The sequence below is a fragment of the Gobio gobio genome, assembly GCF_949357685.1.
Source record: "Gobio gobio genome assembly, chromosome: 21".
NCBI lineage: Eukaryota > Metazoa > Chordata > Actinopteri > Cypriniformes > Gobionidae > Gobio > Gobio gobio.
The window spans coordinates 27,069,682-27,091,995 of record NC_137117.1 but is presented as its reverse complement, the minus strand read 5'-3'; the positions used below and the strand labels follow the sequence as shown (position 1 = coordinate 27,091,995).

The following is a 22,314-nucleotide window of genomic DNA, read 5'->3' as shown; positions in this document are numbered from 1 at the left end:
AGCAAAAACTGTTTTAACATTGATATTAATAATAACCTTTATCAAATAACTGAGTACCAATGATAATCGATAATAATTGAGCACCAAATCAGCATATCATAATGATTTCTGAAAGTGATGATGCTGCAAATTCACAGGAATAAATTACATTTTAAAATGTATTCAAATTGAAAACAGTTATTTTAAATATATGTTTTATACATTTTAAATGTATTTTAAATATTTCACAATGTTACTGTTTCATATGAACAATGAATGCATTACTTAAAAAATAAAATATGAATTGAATAGTTCAGTTCAGTCATTCATTGCTCTATTCTAGACTAATACTTTTTGGTTGCTTATTGATTTATAGAATCACTTATATCCCACCGCCATCTGCTGGGATAATATGACACTTCTCAACGCAGCGTCCTCTCTCTCTCTCTCCCCTCTCTCTGTCCATAATGGTTTAACCCGTTGCCTAGAGACTCGGTCCAAGCTATTGCGAGCAGCTGCAACAAAACACTTGGTAGGCCTCATGAGATACGGCACTCTAGTGTTGCATCAATATTTGCAAACAAACAGGCATTATTAACGGTGTCAAATAGATGTTGAAGGACAACGACAATCTTAATTTGTTTTATTTTTAACAGCCGCCTGGAGGATATGAAAAGAGGCTCGTGCGTAATCCCTGCGAACTAGCCCGCTAGCCAAAATTAGCGGACTGGGACTCGGAGAGGGTTAGAAAACTTTTTTATATTGCAGTAAAAACCCGAAGCAACATTATTCCTGTCAAATACACCCGTGACTGCAGATATATTGTGAATATGAGAGAGAAAGTTTTGATGACGGATGATAATGGATTTTGGGGATTATGCAGAAGATCATGTGTACTCGTTTGTTACAGTTTCGTTGTTATTAGTTTATAAAAGTTAGTTGTTGCTTAAAGCTGCTTAAAGTAACTACAGTAACACGTCATGTTTTTCTTTATTTTTATTATGAAGTGATGATTAGGGCAGAGACTGTCATGGGCGGACGCAAATGCTGGAAACCACAATCTAAACTATGTTCTCATAAACACTCTTGGCTCATTTGCAAGTGATGCACGGACAGTTCAGCTGTACTCGGCCATGGAAAAAAGAGAGGTATGGTGTCGTCGTTTTTGTATTTATAAATATGCTATAAGCGGGAAAGGTTAGTAAATTGAGACTATGTAATATGCTTATATTGGCCATTGACTGTATGGCAGTATTTCTCTAAACACCAAGTTACAAAGGTCCCTACACACGTTTCCTCATGTATGTCTGCTTAAATTGTTACAAAAAGCCCCCCCCCCCCCCGCCTAAACTATTATTATCACCAGATACTAATTAATCTCAATATATTTTAATGCATTATTTGTTTTACTATTTCTGGTACTTTCGTGGTAAATACAAAACTGATTGTTTTTATTTAGAGACATTACACGTCGATCGAAAGTAATTAATTAGAAAATATATATTATATTTAAATTAATTAAAAGTAGATTCAAGAACTGAGTGTTCTTCAGGGTTCAACAATGGATTTAAACTATTATGACTATGATTAAGTTAAAATAATTGTTTAACTTTATGGTCATTTCTCAGCAAATTCTTCTACATATTAGTATTTCAGAATATTGAGCTTAATATAAAAATAGATGTTCACAATGGAGTTTTCCATGGCTTTATGATATTATTAGTTTTCATAACTTTCTAGGCCTAGAAATCTCACATCCAAAATTTCTTCATATATGCAACTTTTCTAAGACGAGTTCTTAAAGCTACACTGTGTAACTTTTTTAGTTTATTCTTAGCTAAAAACAGTTCTTTCAAAAATATATGTGCTCATTAATGTATATTTACTTCTTTCAAGTAATAAAGTATTCTCGTAAGTTTATAATATGCCATTGAAAATACATACGGGTGAGGGGTTCAAATGCGGGTCGCCATGTTGCCCCTCCATCTTGAAAGTACATTAGCCAAAGAGGGACATACCCGTAAATTCAAGCTTCGCCTTTCGCGTTTTAACACTCTATGGCACCGTGTCGAATGTGGACGAGGTCGAACTGGAAGCCATGTTAATCTTGGACTAAATCAGCCACCGTAGGAGTTAAAACGAAATCGGAATTGAGAGGAACAGAAACAAAAATTCTCTGGATGGTCATATACCTTTTCACCACTAGATGGGGGAAAATATCACACAGTGTAGCTTTAATAAAAAAATAGACAGTTGAGTAAAATAATTAAAATATAAATATGTCAGTTGTCATCTTGATTAAAAGTTTGTTTTGTCTTATTTTAAATAATTTAAAGCCATCTTGCGGTCCCCTTTCTACCCCCCTGGTTGAGAATCACTGATCTATATGCAGATACAAACATTTTGAATACAAAATAATTTTGAAGCATTTAAAAACATTTTGCAGCCCCTTTAGAAGTTTTGACGCCCCCTAGTGGGCCCCGGCCCCCCATTTAAAAACTGCTTATTCATACAGTTACAGTATAGAGAGATATTAGGCACCTTCTGAGACATACTTCGCACAGAACAATTAGACGCACTGTTGACAGGATGACAGAGTGTGCTAGATGGTGTCAGGTAACTCAGGCGTCATTTACACTGTTCAAGAAAAAAATGAAAGAAGGCTCATTGTTTTGTTTCCTCCCAAGGAAAAGGAGCTGGACGAGATCACCCTGCGCTTGCACAGGGACGGTATGTCCCCTGAGGCTTCAGCAGAGGAGCGTGAGCGGCACCTGTGGCATTTGCTTCAGAGCAGTGAGGGCAGCCTGACTTCAGCCACTGAAGACCTGCAGACTTTGCGCACACAGCAGGCCAGCGAGATGAGAGAGGTGAGCCAGCAGATGGCAGGCCGGCACTCCACCCAAAAGAATAGCTAATCATGGTCTCCCTCATCAACATTGTAACATGATGACACTGTTTCCTGACCAAAGCAAACTCCTTCTGTAGCTAATGCCTTTGCTGTGCCGACTGGTTGTTTGATGGGGTTTTTTTCAAGGTGGAAAATTACGTGGAGCATATTCGAAACATGCTGGAGGAGCGGGAATCAATTACAGCGGAGTACGAACGTGACAACGAACAGCTCCGTGCTGAACTCGCTCTAATGAAACACCAACAGGGTGAGGGTTTTATATTTATTTGATCATACGTAAGATTGTGTTCGCAGTTTTGTCCTTGTCTGTGTTTCGAATAGCATACTACTGTCATACTATTTCTGCATTATACATACTTTTCGTATCCTCCTTAGAATAGTTTTCTGTAGTCTTAGAACACACAGATCAGCTACCACATTTCTCAAATGTGCAGTATATAGGGTGACCACCCGTCCCACTTTGCGTTGTACCGCACAGCATTTTCACCCCTTGTCCCGCACGTCGCATATTGAGAAAATGTCCCGGATTTTCATCAGTCTGTTGGTTTTTAATTATGATATTAAGAAAACATGCATGCGTTCTTTTGCCTTTTTAAGAAAGCTTTTTATTTATTATTTTTGCGGCATCGTTTTTCACCTGTATTTAAAGGGGTCATGAACTGGCTTTTTAAAAAAATTTATACTGTTGTCTGAGGTCAACTTATGACGTTTGTGTTTTTTTACATTCAAAAACATCATGATGAATAAGTAATAGGCTATTTTCTGCCTTGGTTTTGAGGCTCTCTGAAAAACGCTCGGTTTTGATGGGCGTGCCGCACTGAAGACTTGGAAATAAACGACCACGGCTAGGATTGGATAAGATTTGCATATTTAATGAGCTTCAATTCCCCTCAGTACATGTGGAAATTTTTTTGAAAGTGTCTGGAGAAACGCTCACAGGACTCGAAGAATATCTTTATCAAACAAACACAATGATTCATCTTTCATCCACCCGCTATTGATTGGAATGTTATTTTTGTATTAATTGGCTGGCCCGATCAGTGAATATATCCACGAACCGTACACACACACACGCGCAAGCGAGTGCAAGAAAGCAAGAAAGGAATGTTATTTCACTATTTAAGATAGCCCATCGGCAGGCCGTTTTGGTAGCCCGTCTGAAAAACACATAGCCCCAGGACGTTGGATTTTGCGAGAACTGGCGTTACATGTCCGAGTCTGATCACGAATGAACCAATAACACCTTCTCCAGCCTGTGACAGCATGCTAAGGTATGTAATCAATAGATATCAAACTATCTGTAACAATGCAATTCTAACACATATAAAAAAAACATGTTTTACTCACATAAGTGTGTTGCACCATTCCTGTCGGATCCAATATAGAAGGCACAGCATTGTGTTTTAATCTCAATATGTCTGCAAATCCAGTCTCGACCTGTATCTTGTTTACAATTGATTCTGTGGTGTAATGAAGCGAACAAAGTTCAAGTTGGAAAGTTGATTTCTCAATTCATCACCCCTTTAACAGCGCTTCGTCAGAAGTAACATCCCGCCTTACACAAATACAACTGCCGTTTTTTTAAAGTCCTATCCTACCGATAATTCGGTAAATTGGTTATATTCTTAATATATAATATAAATTAATAAGACTGTCAATTAACTCATTTCATGTTGTTTTATATTTTATTTGTTCATTATTTATTTTTTTGGATTTTAGTTGGACTTAGTCAGAACTGTTTCAAAAATAGTTGTCTGCATGATGCCTGCTGCCTTTGGGCTCAGTGATGTTGAATTTAAATGACAATAAAGATTATACAACAGTTTCAGGTTATGTTTTAGTGTTGGTAACATGTCCCACATCGTCCCACATTTGGTTTGTTTGATGGTGGTCACCCTAGCAGTATATAACAGAGCATAATGTGTAGAATGCTGAATCCCACAATGCAGTGTGCTTGATTGGTCCTTCCATGGTCCAGAAGTAATATCTGCCACAATACAACTCGTTTAGTGATCGACCGATATTGATTTTTTAGAACCAATACCGATACCGATAATTTTTGTTTTTATGTGCCCGATAACCGATATACAGAACCTATATTTATTTACTGTTTTTCTTCTGTTTTTGACACGATTACAACACCACTGAACTGAACAAACCATTTTTTATATAACAATCACTCACTCTTTGCATAGAAAACAAAACAAATCTTATTTATACAACAATAAATAGAGGGGTCTGAAAGTGCACAAAAATAAAAAAGTGCACTGGTATTTTTTGTTGTTTTAGATTTTGACCCCATGCTCACATTCATTTAGCATTCTTTGCAAACTGCCAGCACTGGCAATGACATACTTCACTTTGGGTTTTCCTCCTTTCAGTCATCTTAAAAAAAAAAGTGTTGAAAATTAGTATTCTTTCATGTTAATTTGAATCTTCATGTTACAAAAATAATTGTATTTATAAAAAGCATCAGCAGCAACACTAATGTTAACAATAAGCAAAATAAATGTAGAATGTGTAATGTTTTCAAATGGAGAAAATTAATTAAAGACAGGAGTCATATCAACTTTGCAGAAATGTAATACTTAATTTTAAACTACAGTTTTAGTAGATTTATAAACTGTTTAATAGGTTAAAGAGTGAAGAATAATTCGCTGGATAATGTTCAATAACTGAATAATATTCTTTGGAATATTGGAATATAACAAACAAAACATCGTAATTTATTGCATTTCTCAAATGGTATGTTAAGTTATATCAGAATTATTAATGTTTTTGTCGTTGTAGATTATGAAATATCTGCTGACAAACTGATGTTTATCGATGCATTTACACAGAACTACTCAAATTGCGATCGTTCGCAGAGATAATAAATAATTAATATCCATAGAGTTGTTTAGCCTACTTTGATGTTTATTAGCGAATTAATTGTTAAGTAAATGTTTATATAATTAATTACGGTGTTTTAAACAAGTGAATCTTGTTAAAGTTATATGTGGTGGCCGTGGAGCATTTCCTGAGCATCAACCCGCTGCGTGAACAGCAAAATACAGACGACTTCACGAGACTAATGATGAGCATAGACAACAGGGAGAGAATTAAATTCAGCGCTTTTATTTGCAACATGTGCTCATTCATGGATGTATTATTTATGCATCTGTATTTGGACAGGACTTGACATATTATTTTATGTGGCTCGGTGAGCTTGTCTCAAAGAGAGCGAGCTCATGGAGGCATGTAAAATAATCCGTCAAATCTTGAATAAACTTGCTAGATTTCAGGCATTTATGTACCATCTAATTTGTGTATTAATGACTTATGTTAAATAAAGTTTACTAATTACAGCAAAGCAGGCAAGTATACTTTACCTGTGCACGCCATTGTCTCATCTCCCCACGTCTCACCTCAGATGCCCTGTAATGGCGATCCTGCGAGCAATTCTCAAAACACCCACAAGATGGCGCCGTTTATCGGTAAATCCGATATTACAAAACCGATATCCGATTATGGTAAAATGCTTAAATATCGGGGAAAATATCGGTAAATCAAAATATCGGTCGAAATATCGGTCGATAAACTCGTTTCATCTGACAACCAGTAGTCAAAATGTTATTTTAGGGGCCATTTACACGACACCGTTTTTCAACTATAAACAGAAAAAGTTTTATGTGTTTTAGCCGTTCATTTATACGACAACTGCGCTTTAGGGGTCTGAAAACACCAAATTTCATAAACGATTTCAAAGTTCAAGTTTTTGATAATGATACCGCTATCGTCTCTGTGTTAACTATAAAAATGTGAATTCATGGAAATGGTCACGTCATGTGCATGCATTTTACGTGTTCAGTCTATTGGTCAATCCCGGTGCCAGGACACGCGGCTTGGGGAGGCTTTTGAAATCACGTTTCGCGGGGTGGGGTTGTGTCCCCTTCGGTTAAACGCGTTTGCGGGGTGGGTTTATTGCATTTGGTTTATATCATGTGCCGGTTTAAATCCCAATCATCATAGCACCTCCTTGAGGCCGGGCCTGCTATAGGGGCGTAGTTTTCTTTTTTTTTCCAAAGTGACATCACCACCTACTGCATAAAAGTGTTTTTAGTCTTTTTCGCGGATCCGTGTGAAAGGGTACAGTTTTTGACCACCTTTGTTTTTAGTATGTTGGTGTGTAAATGTACCCTTTATATATTTTATAGTATTTATTAATATTTTGAAATTAATAAATAATTGTAGCTTTTATTTTTAATATTAGCTTATATATTTTTAGTTTTCTTTTTTATTTTAGTTTTAGTAATTTGATGTGCTTTTGTCATTTTTATATATATTTTTTTAAATATTTCTATTTAGCTTTAATTTATTTTTATTGCAGTTATTTTTATTGTAGTACTTCATGTTAAATATATTTAATTCCAATTTTAAGTTGTACTCTTAAGTTCTTTATCTAATATTTTTTTGTATTTTATTTTAGCTTTATTTTAATTAACAAAAATTATTAATAGTTTTAGTTTTAATTAACAATAACAATACTTTTTTTAATTATTTTTTTTTTACATACAATTTGATTAAAAATGCAAGGTAATGAGTTTATATTGAAGAGGTGAAAAAATTGTACGCAAGTAGTATGCTAGTATTCCATTCGCAACATAGCTCTTGCTTTCTGCACAGTGGCTAATTTGAACCTACTTTTAGTCCAGTAAGTGATCCTTATGTACGCCGTGTTTGTCAGACTCCCAGTGTAAGGAGGTGGTGGAGATGCTGGAGCAGGAGGGTCTAGCAGAGATCAGCCAGAGCAGTGCGAGTGAGCAAGTGGCCTATCTGCTGGTGGAGAGAGTCACACTGCTGGAGAGACTGGAGGCAGCTGAAAGAAAGCTGGACACCCAGACCCTCACCGGCAACCTCAGAGAGGTGCATCTACAGGTGCTATGCGAATAAAAGCTTAACTTCAGTGTTCTTAAAAGTGTAAAGTCAACAGGCAGACCATTATGCAAAAACTATATTTAGTTGTAAAACTATATTTCATATTTAAGTGTTATTTAATTGTGTGTATTTAGGATACAGAAAGTGCTTTGATGAAAGACTGCATAAAATGTAAATATTTATATGGTAATAATGGCAAAATACTGTATGTGTAAAAAAATTTGGTGTCTTTTCTTGATAGTAATACCTTACTTGTGGCTTGTTAGTTGTATGGCCATTTTAATATCTCCTCTTTTATGGAAATCAGGAGGAGCTGGATCATATCCGTCACGCATTAGAAGAGGAACTCAGACAGCAAAAGGAAAACATGAATAAGGTGAGAAGATCTCAGAGTGTCCCATAAGCAGGCAGCAATTTCAAAAGCAGTGTGCAGTGTCTCATCTATATTTAAGTGTTTTGTTGTCCATCTCTCTCTCTCTGTGTGTTGTACATCATAATTTCTCCTAATTCTTTGTCCCTCCCTAAATGGACAGGAATCATCAGTTCAAAGTCCTTGGAGGAAGTTCTTTGGTGTGCGCAAGGCGACACTAAGAGCACAGAACCTTCTTGTACGTTCCCGTACCTTTCATAACTCGATTGGACTCATATAAAAAGGCATCACACGAAGTGTAAATCACGAGAGGTGGAACCTTCCGTATTGTCCTTGACAGGATGATCCACTTAAATCAGATTAGGGCAGCTCCATGAAATAATGCATGCCTTGGTTGAACTCAAAGCAGAGAATAACAACATGCTGAGCCTAGCATGATATTAACACTTCTTATTTTCACTCTGGACCCTAACAGCACTACGGAGCGCTTTTCTTTCAGGGTGGTTACTAACCAAAGGCTGTTTGTCCCAATGTTACCGTTGTCTCTGATGGTTATAAGGGAGAGCAGGCACATATTAAACTCTGTTCACACTGGAACATGATCCACATTCAGCTTCACCTGTGTTGTGTGGCTCATGCATGTTAAAAACGCATGGAGGCCGACATGCTTTTTGCTTGTCCACCCAGTGCAGCCAGGTTTATGTCTCACTGACAGCTCTGTGTCCTGTAGGCCCACAGTGAAGAACTCAGTAGAGAGTGCACAGAGCGGCAGAAGCTGGAGAGGGATCTGGAAGAGGCATCGAGTCGTCTTGCTATGGCACATAAAGAGATCCGCCACTTGACAGATGAACTGGATCTCGCCCGTAAGGTCCAAAACTTGTCTGGTAAGTGAATAACCATTCCGATATCGATAAACTGATAATTATTTTCATATTATGCCTGATTACCGATAATTGGCAATGTTAATGTAACACTAATATAATAAAACGCTAAATATTAAAATCTATAATTTTTAAATCCTACAAATGAATTTAGGCATCACAACATTATAATGTACAGTATGAAAAATATAAAGATTACATTTAACAGTGTTATTAAATTATTTAGTGATTTGAAAGACCTCAAGTGAGCATTAGATGCAGTTATTTTAATTACTATTAATATACTAACATTTTGAATAAGCTTTTGCTTTTATTTCATTTTTAATTTTATTTAATTCTCATATTTTTATTGTGTTTTTGTCATTGCTAATATTTGTTTTTATATTTTTATTTAGATTTAATTAATATTAATTTCAGTTTTAGTAATTTTACAATTGCTGTGGCAACATCTCATTTTCATTTAACTTTTAGTTTTTCATCTAATATTTATATTAGTACAAACAATTAAATATCCAATATTAATGGATGCCGATTGACTGTAACTGAGGAACTCTTTAACATCAACAAATATTGTTATGCAATTAAACTAAATATTTTCCCCTGGTGAATGATAAAACAGACAAAACCACCCAGAACACCCTGGTAATGGTTGTGGTGACCAAGCATCACTCATGTTGTCTTTAGAATGTAAAAATCTAGTTTAAGATTACTGTTTTCTCTAACTATTTTGTCTTAATGGATAATGTAAACTTTTTAATTTCAGTACCTGACCTGCAGAAAACTGGGGAGGAAGTGGAGCAGTTAAAACAGGAAGTGGACAAGCTTAAACAGTGTGGTGAGATTTTGTCTGCAGCAAGATATAACATCACACATTTGCAAGTTTATTTATAAAGACACTTCAAAATACTACAGTGTAGACCAAAGTACTCTAAATTAAGATATAAGTAATCATGAATAAATTTCAAAGAATGTCTTCTGGTTGTAAACTCTGTGTTTGACAGATATGGTGGAGCTGCAGAAGGCCAAGGAACGTAATGAACGACTGGATGGGGAGATTCGTGTGCTGAGGGATAGAGTTCGCTCCATGGACACAGAGAGGAGGACTCTTCTTAAACTGGCAAGAATAATTGTTTTCAAAGTTTTATTTTAGTGCCACAACGTGTTAGATATTTGCAATTTGTAAACAGGAAATATATATATTTTGCCATGTCGGTGTGCCATAGGTTGAACAATCAAAGCTGCACTCATCTCAAGGGATCAACGAGACATTAGAGCGCAATAAAATACACTCTGCACAGGTAGATATACATTCTATTACAGTCCTCTCTTGAAGGGGCTAGTTTGCATGTATTGCATGAAACATATAATTTAATATTGTATAGTTTCCTCAGAGCACTTACAGATGCTTTTTTGTCAGGGTGTTGGGAATGATGTTGATGCGGATTCATCAGTTGCTGCAGATGACGAGATACTCCACAAAAGGTGAAGCTTTGCTCTCCTTCGTCATTATGTCATTGCTTCCACACTTTAAAGATGCTGATATGGCATTTTTGTTTTTCGGCAGGTGTCTGAGAGAGTCTGAAGATAAGGATAGCCGCCTGCGAGAGTTGGAGAGGAGGTTGCAGAAGCAGCAGCGGGAGCACGAGGAGCTGGTGGAGCGAAACGAGGAGCTGGAGGCACTTTTGGGGGAGGCGCAGAACGCAGCGAAAGATGAGCGCGAGAGTCATGACTGTGAGATAGAGGGGTTACAGAGAAAGGTGCGCTTTTAGCCGTAATGTTATGGGGCTGAATTGGAGAAATAACCACCTAAATGTTGAGGATGACTCGGAGTTTGTTTCTAGATTAAAAGTATTGAGGAAGAACTGAGTAAGAGGGATATCAAGAAACTTGAGAAGAAAGAGGAAGATCAGGTTCGAAGGACTGACTCTGAGGTAAAGGTTAAAGGCCTGTTCACACCAAGGACAATAACTATACCAATAACAATAAAGTTATTATAAAATATAAAAGAATAGCAGAGTTCACAGCACAAATATAACGATAACAGCACAGAGAAACGATATTGTTGGAATCACTTACAGAATGATTTTTTTTCCAGCTGATGAACAATAAAACTGCCATCAGAATCCCTTCTGCTTTAAGAGCTTTTCCATTTAAAAGTGGCAGGCAACATAATAGCAGCGCGCACTTAAGAATAAACAAAATGATATATTGTCTGTTGGTGCAAACGCTGATATAGTTAATGTTATAGTTAATATTCTTGGTGTGAACAGGCCTTAAGACAGTGAAAAAGCCACTTACTTGCACCCTCTGAGTATGTGGTAGAATACATTTTATTTTCATGATCTTTTAATCCAAAGCTTAGTGAGAACATTCAAGAAAGACTGAAGTTCCTCGAGGGTCGTCTTGCTGAAGAAAAAGGTTGGAGGAAACAGCTGGAGGTGGATCTATCTGTAACCAAGGCTGCACTTAAAAAGGAAAAGGAGGTAATATCATTGCCACACATGACACACTTTTTAGAGAAAGTTTTTCATATTGAACTATGCATTTGTTTAGAAGAATTATAATAAAGTGATCTGAAACCATGAATTGCACATAAACGATACACATGTGAACAGGTCATGCAAAGAGACCACGAGGAGCTGAAGAGATTACGTGTGGAGGTCCAGAGACTCGAGGTAGAATGTCGACAAGGGAAGACACTTAACAAGAACCTCACTCAGATTAAAGGAGAAAAAGGCATTTTGGAAGAAAAGGTAATAAAAATGAAGGTCATTCAATTATAGGTTTATATCACAAAGAAAGAAATTTATTTGTTAGGATGCTTTGATATACTTCCTGTAGCTTGCAAATACTCACTGAGGCTATGTTTGTACTCTGCAGGTGGCCCAGTTGGAGCGTGCTCAGACGCGGCTCCAGGACAACCTGACACTTAAGACAGAGAACAGCCGTGCCGAAGAGGACCTGAGAGACAGCAGGGGACAGGTGGTAGAGCTTAAGTCCATGGTGGACAAGCTGAGAACAGAACTGACTCGTCTAGAGAAGGAGCACAACACTCTAAGGTAAGGCAGTCTGTTACAGATACATCACTTTTCCCCCATTTTCAACTAAATTATTATAAATGTTGCTGAAGCTCCTTGTCTAAGTAGAAAGCATGTGGTAAGAGGTACTTTGTCTGTGTTTAGGGATGAGCTGATGGAGAAGCGTGGGCAAGTGATGCAGCTACAGAGGGAGCTCAGCGAGAAAGCCCACGAGAGGCTTCAGACTGACGGGGAGAAAGAGAGACTCAGTCTGGAGCTCCTGCATGTGAAACAGCAGCTCCAGTATACCAGAGAGCAGACACCCAGAGCATCACAGGAGCAAACGGCCAACCACAAGTCTGCTGCACAGGATGAGGGGGTTTGTCAGGTAAGGCCTGCTTCACACTGGATGCGTAAGCGGCGCATATTTTTTCACTCTGAGGTGCAGAAGTGGCAATGCCGTGAACGTTACAGCGCCAAGTCTATTTTTGCTGCGGCGCTTACGCTAAATTAAAGCCACAGTGCATTGTTTTTGGTCAAAATACATCTGGGTTAACAAGAATAATAACAAATTTCCACCATAAAATCATATAAGTGAGGTATGTGTTTCACATAGTCACCTTATGACTTTCAGCACTGTGAAAAGAATGAATAAAATACCTGAAAACACATTATTACCAGGAGTTTTTTTGCCCAAACCTCGAAAGACTTTAATAGTATGTGTGTGAGGGGAACACGGTTGCATCACTGCAGAGTATGCTGCCCGTCATAAATCAAATTGGTGGCAGGCAGTGGTCGAAGGAGAACACCTGAAAAGGGTGACACAATAGACGATACTCGTCTGTATTTGCAGTACACAAGCCACGGTTCAGCTGCATGTGACAAAATGCTTTGCAACAGTCACGATCAGTTTAGACAGCTTCTAGCTGTTGCGGTGCGGCGCATCAACGGTCGTGTCCAGGGTAGACACGGTGTCACTCCAATCAATTTAATGCATTCTTCCTGAATAAAAGTATTATAGAAACATATTGACCCCAAACTTTTGAACGGCAGTGTCCATGGAGTTTTTGGCCTGTTAGCTGAATTTGAAATGTGTAAACTGTTTGATGTTTTGTGCGTCTCCTATAGCTGGCCTGTGTGAAGTCAGAGATGAGTAAGCTACATTCCACCCTGGAGGAGGAGAGACATCTGGCTGGCCAACACCAGCTGGCCCTGCAAGCCCAGATCAGTGAGGTCCAGGCCCGGGCTAAGGTCAGCCCTGGTTTCCAATCTTTCTATACCCACACAAACATATTCACGTTCATTTTTACTTTCATTCATGCAAAAAAGATTTGTATTATCTGATTAATTTTATAATAACACTATTGTTTTTGTTATATTTTCCCTGTTTGCTATGCATAACCTGACCATTATGTGGCTGTGCACAGGCTCAGGACTCACTCCTACAACAGAAGGGAGAGGAGAACAAACAGCTGAGACAGGACCTGCAGAGAACCCAGCACCTCTTCACCTCTGCTGAGCGAGAGCTGCGCTATGAGAGAGAGAAAAATCTAGACCTTAAGAGGCACATTGCACTCCTTGACCAGGAAAAGATCAAGGTAAAAAAAAACATGCATAGAAATTGTGCGGGGCACCAGAAAGTATTTGGACACATTTGAAATGAATGAATGTTATTGCATTAGTCCAATCCTGCTCCTGGAGGGCCACTGTCCTGCAAAGTTTAGCTCCAACCCCAATTAAACACACCTGAACCAGCTTATCAAGGTCTTACTAGGCATACTAGAAACTTCCAGGCAGGTTGAGGCAATTTGGAGCTAAACTCTGCAGGACAGTGGCCCTCCAGGACCGAGTTTGGACACCCCAGTGTTGGCATTTGTTTTAAATAAATATAGTAGATTTACTTTGGTATTTTGTTACATAATGCATAAGGAAATACATGAAGTGTGGAAAAAGTGTCCAGTAAGATGTTATGTTTTTGAAAGAAGTATCTTATGCTCAACAAGGCTGAATTTATTAAATCAAAAATACATAAAAATGTATACTTGAAATATTATTACAATATTAAATAACTTGTATATTTGAATATATTTTAGCTCCAGTCTTCAGTGTCACATGATCCTTCAGAAATCATTCTAACATGCTGATTTACTGCTCAAGAAACATTTCTTATTATCAATATTGAAAACAGTTGTACTGCTTAATGTTTTTGTAGAAACCATGATACATTTTTTCAGGATTCTTTGATGAATAGAAAGTAACATTAGCATTTATTTGAAATAAAAATCTGTATGTATGTATTATAAATGTACTTAAATATATATTTACACTGTAACAATGACACCTTCAAATAAAGTGTAATTATATATTTAAGTACTGAGTAATATTAATTAACTACATGTATTTACTATAGGGTTTGGGTAGGATTAGGTTTTGGTTGAAGGTTAGTTGCATGATGTAATTATGCATAATTGACTGTTATTTCTATGGTAAGTACATGTAACATAATATGGTCAAAATAAAGGGATAACAAGGTCAAATAACAAGGTCAAATAAAAGTGTTACCAAATTATTATTTTTTTATAGAGTAGGCCTAATTTTAATCTTTAATTTTAGTCAAACATGGGCATATCCCGCACATATTCCTAGATTTACACAAGACTATTTTTAATGCTCATACACCTTATGTTTCTGCTTTGTTCTTTAGCTCTGTGCAGAGCTGAAGCAGGCCCAGGCCAGAGTAGTCCAGCAGGAGGGAAGCACTGCAGGACAGGTGGCAGAGCTGGAGAGACTCCAGCAGAGAGCCAGAGATCTGGAGCTGGAGATGGCCAGAAGCGCTCAGAACCGACAGACGAACAGCAGTTTGATGGAGGAGCTCAATTCAGAGAGGGCACGTGTGATTGCTGCTGACAAAAAGGTGTGTGTTTAGAGCAGGCTGAAAGGCTCTTGTTCAGTAGTATAACAGTTATGAAGAATGTCTTTATTTATCAGTGCCTCAATACCTCTGCAGGTCTTAGAACTGCAGCAGCAACTGAAGAACGCTCTGCACAAGCTGCGCCTGGAGGAGGCCAGAGCCGGAGAGACCAGCAAACTAGAGAGAGACACCAGAGACATGTCTGATAACCTGTCTGCTCTCAGAGCCCGACTGCAAGAGGATCAACTACAGAGGTCAGACAGGTCACTGCATCACAAGGCAGTCTTAGTGGTTAACTGATATATATAATCACTTTTAGGGCCAGATTTACTAAACAGGGCAAGTTAAAAAAACATATGCTACAACCAGTTGGCTGCTATGTCATATTAATATGATTTTTACTGTGTGCTGTATGTAAAATGAGCAAATCCCAGTCTTTATTTGAGAAAATATGATTTCCAGTGCGCACAGACTTACCGGCCCATTATTGTTTTCAGTGTTTTTTCTTTATTATTCATGTTTATTCATTTATTTATCTGTGAAAATACAGTAAGATAATGGTATTACATTTCTTTCTAAAGTATACATTTGTTTATTTTACAGAATTATTGATCAAGTTCAAATAATTTTATGCATATTGATATATTTTATACCAATTAATTCTTTCTAATTTAGTTAATGTGTAAAACAAATCAGTTTTATTGCAGCTGTCTTATGTTATATTAGGTGTTACTATATCACTAGCCAATATATATCTAGTGAACTTAACAATGACTTTCTGTGTTTTCTGATAGGAAATTACTTGAGCAGAAAGACGAGGAACTCCAGCAGCAGGTGCGCTCATTGAGGGCGAAGGATGCGACTCTGACACGCACCAACTTGGAGATGTCACACCGCACGCAGGAGCTGGAGACGCGGCTGCAGGTGCTGGAGAGTGAACTTAACACAGCTAGAGAAGAGGTTTGTGAGGTGAAACTATCATCTAATTGATGATAATAATTATTAAACTAATTGCTGAAATGCTGCACTAGTGGAGCTGCTGACCATGAACTACCAATGTGTCCTGCAGCAGAGAAGCAGTCAGAAGAGCTTCCACAGGTTGGAAGAACAGCTTCTGTCTTCCCAGCATGAGTCTGAGAGACTGCAGGAGGAACTGATGCTGGTTGTTCAGCAGCTTGACACTCACATCAGGTATCATTATTCACTGGGTGGACATTATAGTCTTAAGGCAGGAATACAACACATTACTTTTTTTCAGATTTTTTTCCCCTGATTTGCAGTCTGGATGAGTCGATGCTAGTTGCCGAAATTCAGAGCCAGTCAGATTTTGGGCAGTTGAAGTTCACAGATTTCACAGAAATTGATTTATTAACAAAGATCAGGAGATAATCTAGATAATCTTCAGATAGCCAATTTACCCCTTTCTCACAACAGTTTTCCAGCATCTCTCCTCCACCCCAACTCCTTACTCTCGATTGTTCCTATCCCAGCCAAAGATATGGGGGGAGAGAGTACTCTGGGTTCGGGCCAAATTATGAACTCGGTGTCCTCTCCTCGGACAGCACGCCAAATATATGCTAGTGTGAACTTGTGAAAATCGTGTAGTGTATGATGGACACAGACTTATCAAAGTCAAACACGTTTGATATTTTGAGCCAATATTAGAACATATTGTTTTCATTTGACACGTGACTCCTTGCAATGAGGCGCATGTTTTTGCGTGAGTTTTTTGTTCAGAACGACTTGAAAGTCTGGTAGTGTGTGAAGTCATTTAGTTTATGATGCCCAGTTTTTCTCTTGAACCATTTACGAAGACGGCAAGTGTATGATCATGCCTAGTTTTTTAAAATCGGTTCAGATTTGAAAAGTATTGTAGTACGCCCGGTACACATTGTATGATTTTAGGCTGTCCCAAATAAAAGATTGTGGTGATTTCTGTGGTCGTGGCTCCTAAATGGTGGTCATACAGTTAGAGAGGTTCAAAGATGGCCTTTTTCATGGCTTGTGACCAAAGATAGCCTGCAAAAAATGTATTTCTTATCTCACAGTGTGTTTGCTGCTACGACCTATGTCTACTGACTAGCCAATAAAAAAACATGAAATGGTAGTATTGATCAACTTAAAATTATTTACCTTAAGCTCCATTTGCAAAATTGGCATTTCAAGTTGGCTCTTTTCTCTAGCCATGACCGCATCCATATTCTCCTCTTTCGCTTCCTCTTTTTTTATCTCACACATTAAAACCCACAATTGCCAAAGTGTGATTTATCTTGCTCTATTTGTTTACCACTAGCGCATGCTGATGACATTTTATTCTACTATACTAACTTGCATCGTAGCCTGATTCAATAGGTGGCATCATCGTACAGTCTACATACACAAGTTTATTAGATCCATGTCGTACAGTGTGATTTGTAATGATCTTATAGCATTGCCGAAATCGCATCTGTAGCTGGCATTACAGCAAATATACTATTTTAAAAGTCATATATATATATATATATATATATTTCATGCAATGTGTTAATATGAAATCATGAAACTGGTCACCTGCAGGAGACACAACGAGAAACAGTCTCAGCACAAAACCAAGTTGCGCAGAGCTAAACAAATCTTCATGAAGACGGTCGCCCAACATGAGCACAGGATCCAGCAGCTGGAGAACGATCTGGCTCTTGCGACAAGTCTCTCAGAGAAAGTGAGTGTTTTTAGACCTGACCTATAACACTATATACCTAACATGCACTTCACCTTGAGTGTGTTCCACTATGAGCAGGAGAAGGACTGGATTAGGACTGTGACGGAAGAAAATGACCAGCTCCTCCTGGAGAGACGAGAACTTCTGCAGCGAATAAGTGAAGCTGAGGAGATGGGAAACAATGGACTGAGAACTGCCACAACCATCCAGCAGAGGTAAACATCTCATTACCTCTTCTACACCTGACAGGAAAGCGCAGAAACATGCTAACCGTCTTTTTGTCCCGTCTCCTCTTAGAGTTAAATTCCTGGAGATGGAGAATAAACAGCTGCAAGAAAAAACTCTAACATTGGCCAATCAGATAGGAATTTTAGATCGTGCATTGAGAAACCTTCAGTCGATGTGTACTGTTGAGGTACACATTTATTTAATTGTTCTTTTTATTATAATATAAATCAGCATTTCAAATTATTTGGATTGCACTGATTGCTTGTATTTTGTGTTTATGTCTTAGGAGGTCAAGAAAATGTTTCCTTCTGGAGCTCATCATGAGAGCCTGTTACGGACGTCAACTCCAAGGTATATAATTCATTCTTTTTTTTCAGTCTTCCAACCTACTCAATAATTCAAAGTTTCAAAATCTAGTCAAATTAAAAAATACATGGCACACAAAATATGGGGTAATAATTTCAATTACTATAAAACTCTTATTAACAATAACTTTCTGTAACTCATTTTAAGTTTGCTATTCAGTATACACTTCCATTGGAATGTTTGCGTTTTGATTTAACAAATAAATAAAAATATTCATTTGTTCAGGAAAGATGCATTAAATAATCAAAAGTGACAGTTGACTTTTACATTGTTACAAAAAAATCTGTTTCAAATAAATACTTTTAAATCCTGATAAAAATGTCATCGCTGTTTCCACATAAATATTAAGCAGCACAACCTTTTTAACATTGATTAGAAATGATTCGACCAAATCATCATTAGAATGAGTTCTGAAGAATCATGTGACACTGGAGTAATGATGCTGAAAATTCAGCTTTGACATCACAGGAATAAATTACATTTAGATATTATCATAGACAAAATTTAAAATTGGTTTAAATTGTAATACCATTTCATCAAATGTTGTACTGTATCAAATAGGGCTGTCAAAAGATTAATCGCGATTAATCGCATCCAAAATAAAAGTTTGTGTTTACATAATATACTGTATGTGTGTGTACTCTGTTAATTATTATTTATATATAAATACACACACATTCATGTATATATTTAAGAAATATTTGCATGTATATACTGTATATACATTTATATAATCTATAATATATATAAATATAAATGTTTTATATATAAAAATAATATTTTTTTCTTAAATATATACATGCTTGTGTGTATATTTATATATAAATAATAATTAACAGAGTACACACACATATATTACGTAAACACAAACTTTTATTTTGGATGCGATTAAACGCGATTAATCTTTTGACAGCCCTAGTATCAAATAAATGCAGTCTTGGTGAGCATAAGAGACTTAATCCAAAACATAAAGAAAATCTTGCTGGCCCCAATTTGGCTGGTCTCATCTGCTATTTTGCTTTTTTTTTTTTTTGCTGAGGCTGCAGTGCAATATGGGATTATTTTACTGTGTTAATGAACAAATGGTGACATCTTACATTTCAACATCTTGCTCTAGTCCACAGCCTGGGCTCTGTGACTCGTGGGGAATATTGGATGCCATTTGCAAAGTCAAAGTGGGTGACTCTGGAGTGAAGAGCCTAGAGATCTCCTCATCTGTGCCCGTTTCACAGTCCACTGAGATAGGCTACCTGAACGTGACCTCACCTGTGGCTCCCAACAGCAGGTTAGAGCAGGAAGAAAGTCTCAGTGCCACAAGCGATGAGGCCTGAGGGAGTTAAAAAGACTGTGAAATGCCATTACAGAGATTGCCAATCTGAAAAGTCACTGGATCAGTCAAGGTTTAAAAATACATGACTGTAGAAGGGTAAAACGTTTAGATGGGTAAAACAGACAACTTGCTCCAGAAGTTGCTTCTGTAGCACCATGACTGTGTGTCATGTTTAAGTCTTCAAATTCATTTCCTTATACTTTAATTGTTGTTTTTTTTAAAGCGAGTGTGAAGAGATGTATTATTGTTCAGGCTCATATCACCTGTGTTGAATTCAGTTACATTGCCTTTGTGGCTCATATAGAGTCAGACTAGAATGCATGACATTTTATATCATTTACAAACATGACACTTTATTGGAAGTTATGGTCAATAGCCTCGTCACATCTATAAGATGCCATATGTATTTTTAATACATTTACCCTTTAATGGTACAACTGTGGAAAAGCACTTAAAGCACTATTATTTTGTGTTCAGATGGTACCATCTGCTGGTCTTTACAACTGAAATGCACTATTGCCTTCGGATAAGCAAAGTATTTGAGATCAAGTTGAAATCAAGCGTTTGCATGTGTCAGCAGACCTTTTCTCATTTTCTATGCTGATTTTAGGTACTACACTCTTTTATAGCTGAAAGCATATACACTACCATTTAAAGTTTTAGGGTCCGTAAGATTTTATTAATACATTTTTTATTATTATTTGAAAGAAATGTATACTTTTATTCAGTAAGGGTGCATTACATTTATCAAAAAAGAGATTAGACTTTTACATTGTTACAAACTATTTCTATTTCAAATAAATGTGGTTCTTTTGAATTTTCTCTTCATCAAAGAACCCTGAAGAAAACATATCACAGTTTCCACCAAAATCAGCATATTAAAATGATTTCTGAAGGATCGTGTGACACTGAAGACTGGCGTAATGATGCTGAAAATTCAGCTTTAGGAATAAAATACATTTTATTTACAATAGAAAACAAATATTTTATATTGTTCACAATATTACTGTTTTTAGATCAAATAAATACAGCCTTGGTGAGCATAAACATAAAAAAAATACTAACCCCGATCTTTTGAATGGTAGTGCATCTGTGTTTATTTCACGCTGTAAAGACTTTATATCATATTTTCAGTGGATAGTTGATCATCTATGTATTGTTACTTTTACATGTCCACTATTTTTTTCAGTGAGAGGGCATGGAATGTCAGCATATTTATTTACACCTCTACTTACGTAGAGTATATGATTTGGCTACTGACATGAAAACAGACCAGGTAGCATTAGCAACCTTACAGTATCGTTGTTTACTTATTGAATGAGGTGAAATGGGAGTTTTTAAATATTTTGCACTCTCTTTGTGTTTTGTATATAGTCCTTAGAGACTGAAATGACCTGTGATCTGGGAGTAAAATCATCTGACAGATGAGAAATTGTATTACTTTGAGCTGTGGCAAAAGGATCAAGATCCTGCAGTTGTGCCTGTACATTATGAAAGCATCGTACATTGTGTCCTGCTGCTATACGATATTAGGATGCAACTTTCACAAAATATTCATATAGGGCTCATGTCATTTAAATTGCGACAGACATCAGTGTACATGGTACACACTGACAAAGCATGTATTTTCTTAATAAACTTATTTTCATGATGCCTGCTTGATTGGTTACACATTTTGGAGATAAAATTATTACTCAGAAAACGACTCTCAGCAAACAACTTGTAGTTCAAGTCTTGTACTGAACTTATTGTTCTCAAAGCAACACCCCAGTAGCTGTTGTTCATGAACAAATTATTGGCAACATGGTCAGTGTTGGTGGTAACGCATTACAAGTTACGTAATGAGATTTTTTAAAAAAAAGTAAGGAATCAAGTAACATTTAAAATTTACGACAAAATGCCTGTTACTTTTTTAAATAAGTACTGCAAGTTACTTTGATTTCTCTCAACATGAGAGTATAATCAAAATAAAATAAGCTTTATTTATTTGAAAAAGTAACAGGCATTTTGTTGTAAATTTAAAATGTACTTGACTAGTTACTTGGAAAAAAGTAATCTGATTACGTAACTTGAGTTACTTGTTATGTGTTAACCCCAAAACTGATCATGTTGAGAGAAATCAGATTCTGTGTTCCTCGAAATGAATATAAACAGTGAAATGCAAACTCCTGCAGTAATCAAATATGTTGACATGTATTTAATGTCACTTTGTTAACCAATGTCATTGCTGCTGACCTTTGATCCAATTCAACCATACAAATAAGCAAAAATGACTTTATTTTAATATCACATTTGTGTTTCTTTTCTTCTTTTTTTTAGTAAAAGTATGAATTTGCATTTCCTTCAGCCTGAGGCTTATTCATTTGACTTTAGGTGTGAAAAGGCCTTTATATTTGCCAAAAAGAGTATTTTTTGTTGTTAAAAATAAACAAACAAGCCCAGCCCAGGGGCCCGTTCTTCGTACCTCGCTAACTCAGTTAGCTGGATTTGATTGTTGACGATTTGGCATGATCTTGGATTGTTTGGTTCTTCGAAGCTCATCCTGGACTTGCTGTCATAGTAACAGGTCCGTAAGCTTAAACCTGCTCGGGAGCAGGCTTATTTCATGTAAACAGGATTAGATTGCATATTGAGGTGATACTTAAAATCTGTCCCAGCCACTGCTACTTTAATACAAGAGTTCATTACTGAACCAGTAATAATAATAGC

At 36.9% G+C, this 22,314-nt stretch overlaps 1 protein-coding gene across 4 annotated transcripts; it reads left to right on the top strand.

Moving 5' to 3' along the window:
• Window positions 1–448: 448 nt before the first annotated feature.
• On the top strand, window positions 449–21,256 carry ccdc30 (coiled-coil domain containing 30). Of its 4 annotated transcripts, XM_079802402.1 has the most exons (30): window positions 449–511; window positions 636–722; window positions 987–1,127; window positions 2,667–2,846; window positions 3,014–3,134; window positions 7,614–7,804; window positions 8,112–8,180; window positions 8,338–8,412; window positions 8,905–9,058; window positions 9,819–9,890; window positions 10,057–10,172; window positions 10,279–10,353; window positions 10,473–10,537; window positions 10,620–10,812; window positions 10,897–10,986; window positions 11,413–11,538; window positions 11,671–11,808; window positions 11,936–12,114; window positions 12,238–12,460; window positions 13,201–13,323; window positions 13,500–13,670; window positions 14,777–14,986; window positions 15,080–15,237; window positions 15,778–15,943; window positions 16,053–16,174; window positions 17,540–17,681; window positions 17,760–17,896; window positions 17,979–18,096; window positions 18,196–18,260; window positions 19,393–21,256. In XM_079802402.1, exons 3-30 carry the CDS (start codon window positions 1,113–1,115, stop codon window positions 19,604–19,606), a joined length of 3,708 nt encoding a protein of 1,235 aa, XP_079658528.1. In that variant the 5' UTR covers window positions 449–511; window positions 636–722; window positions 987–1,112; the 3' UTR covers window positions 19,607–21,256. The 4 variants fall into 4 exon arrangements, with proteins under 4 accessions (XP_079658528.1, XP_079658530.1, XP_079658529.1 ...); XM_079802404.1 differs by lacking the exon at window positions 8,338–8,412; XM_079802403.1 differs by having other exon boundaries at window positions 462–722.
• Window positions 21,257–22,314: the final 1,058 nt, after the last annotated feature.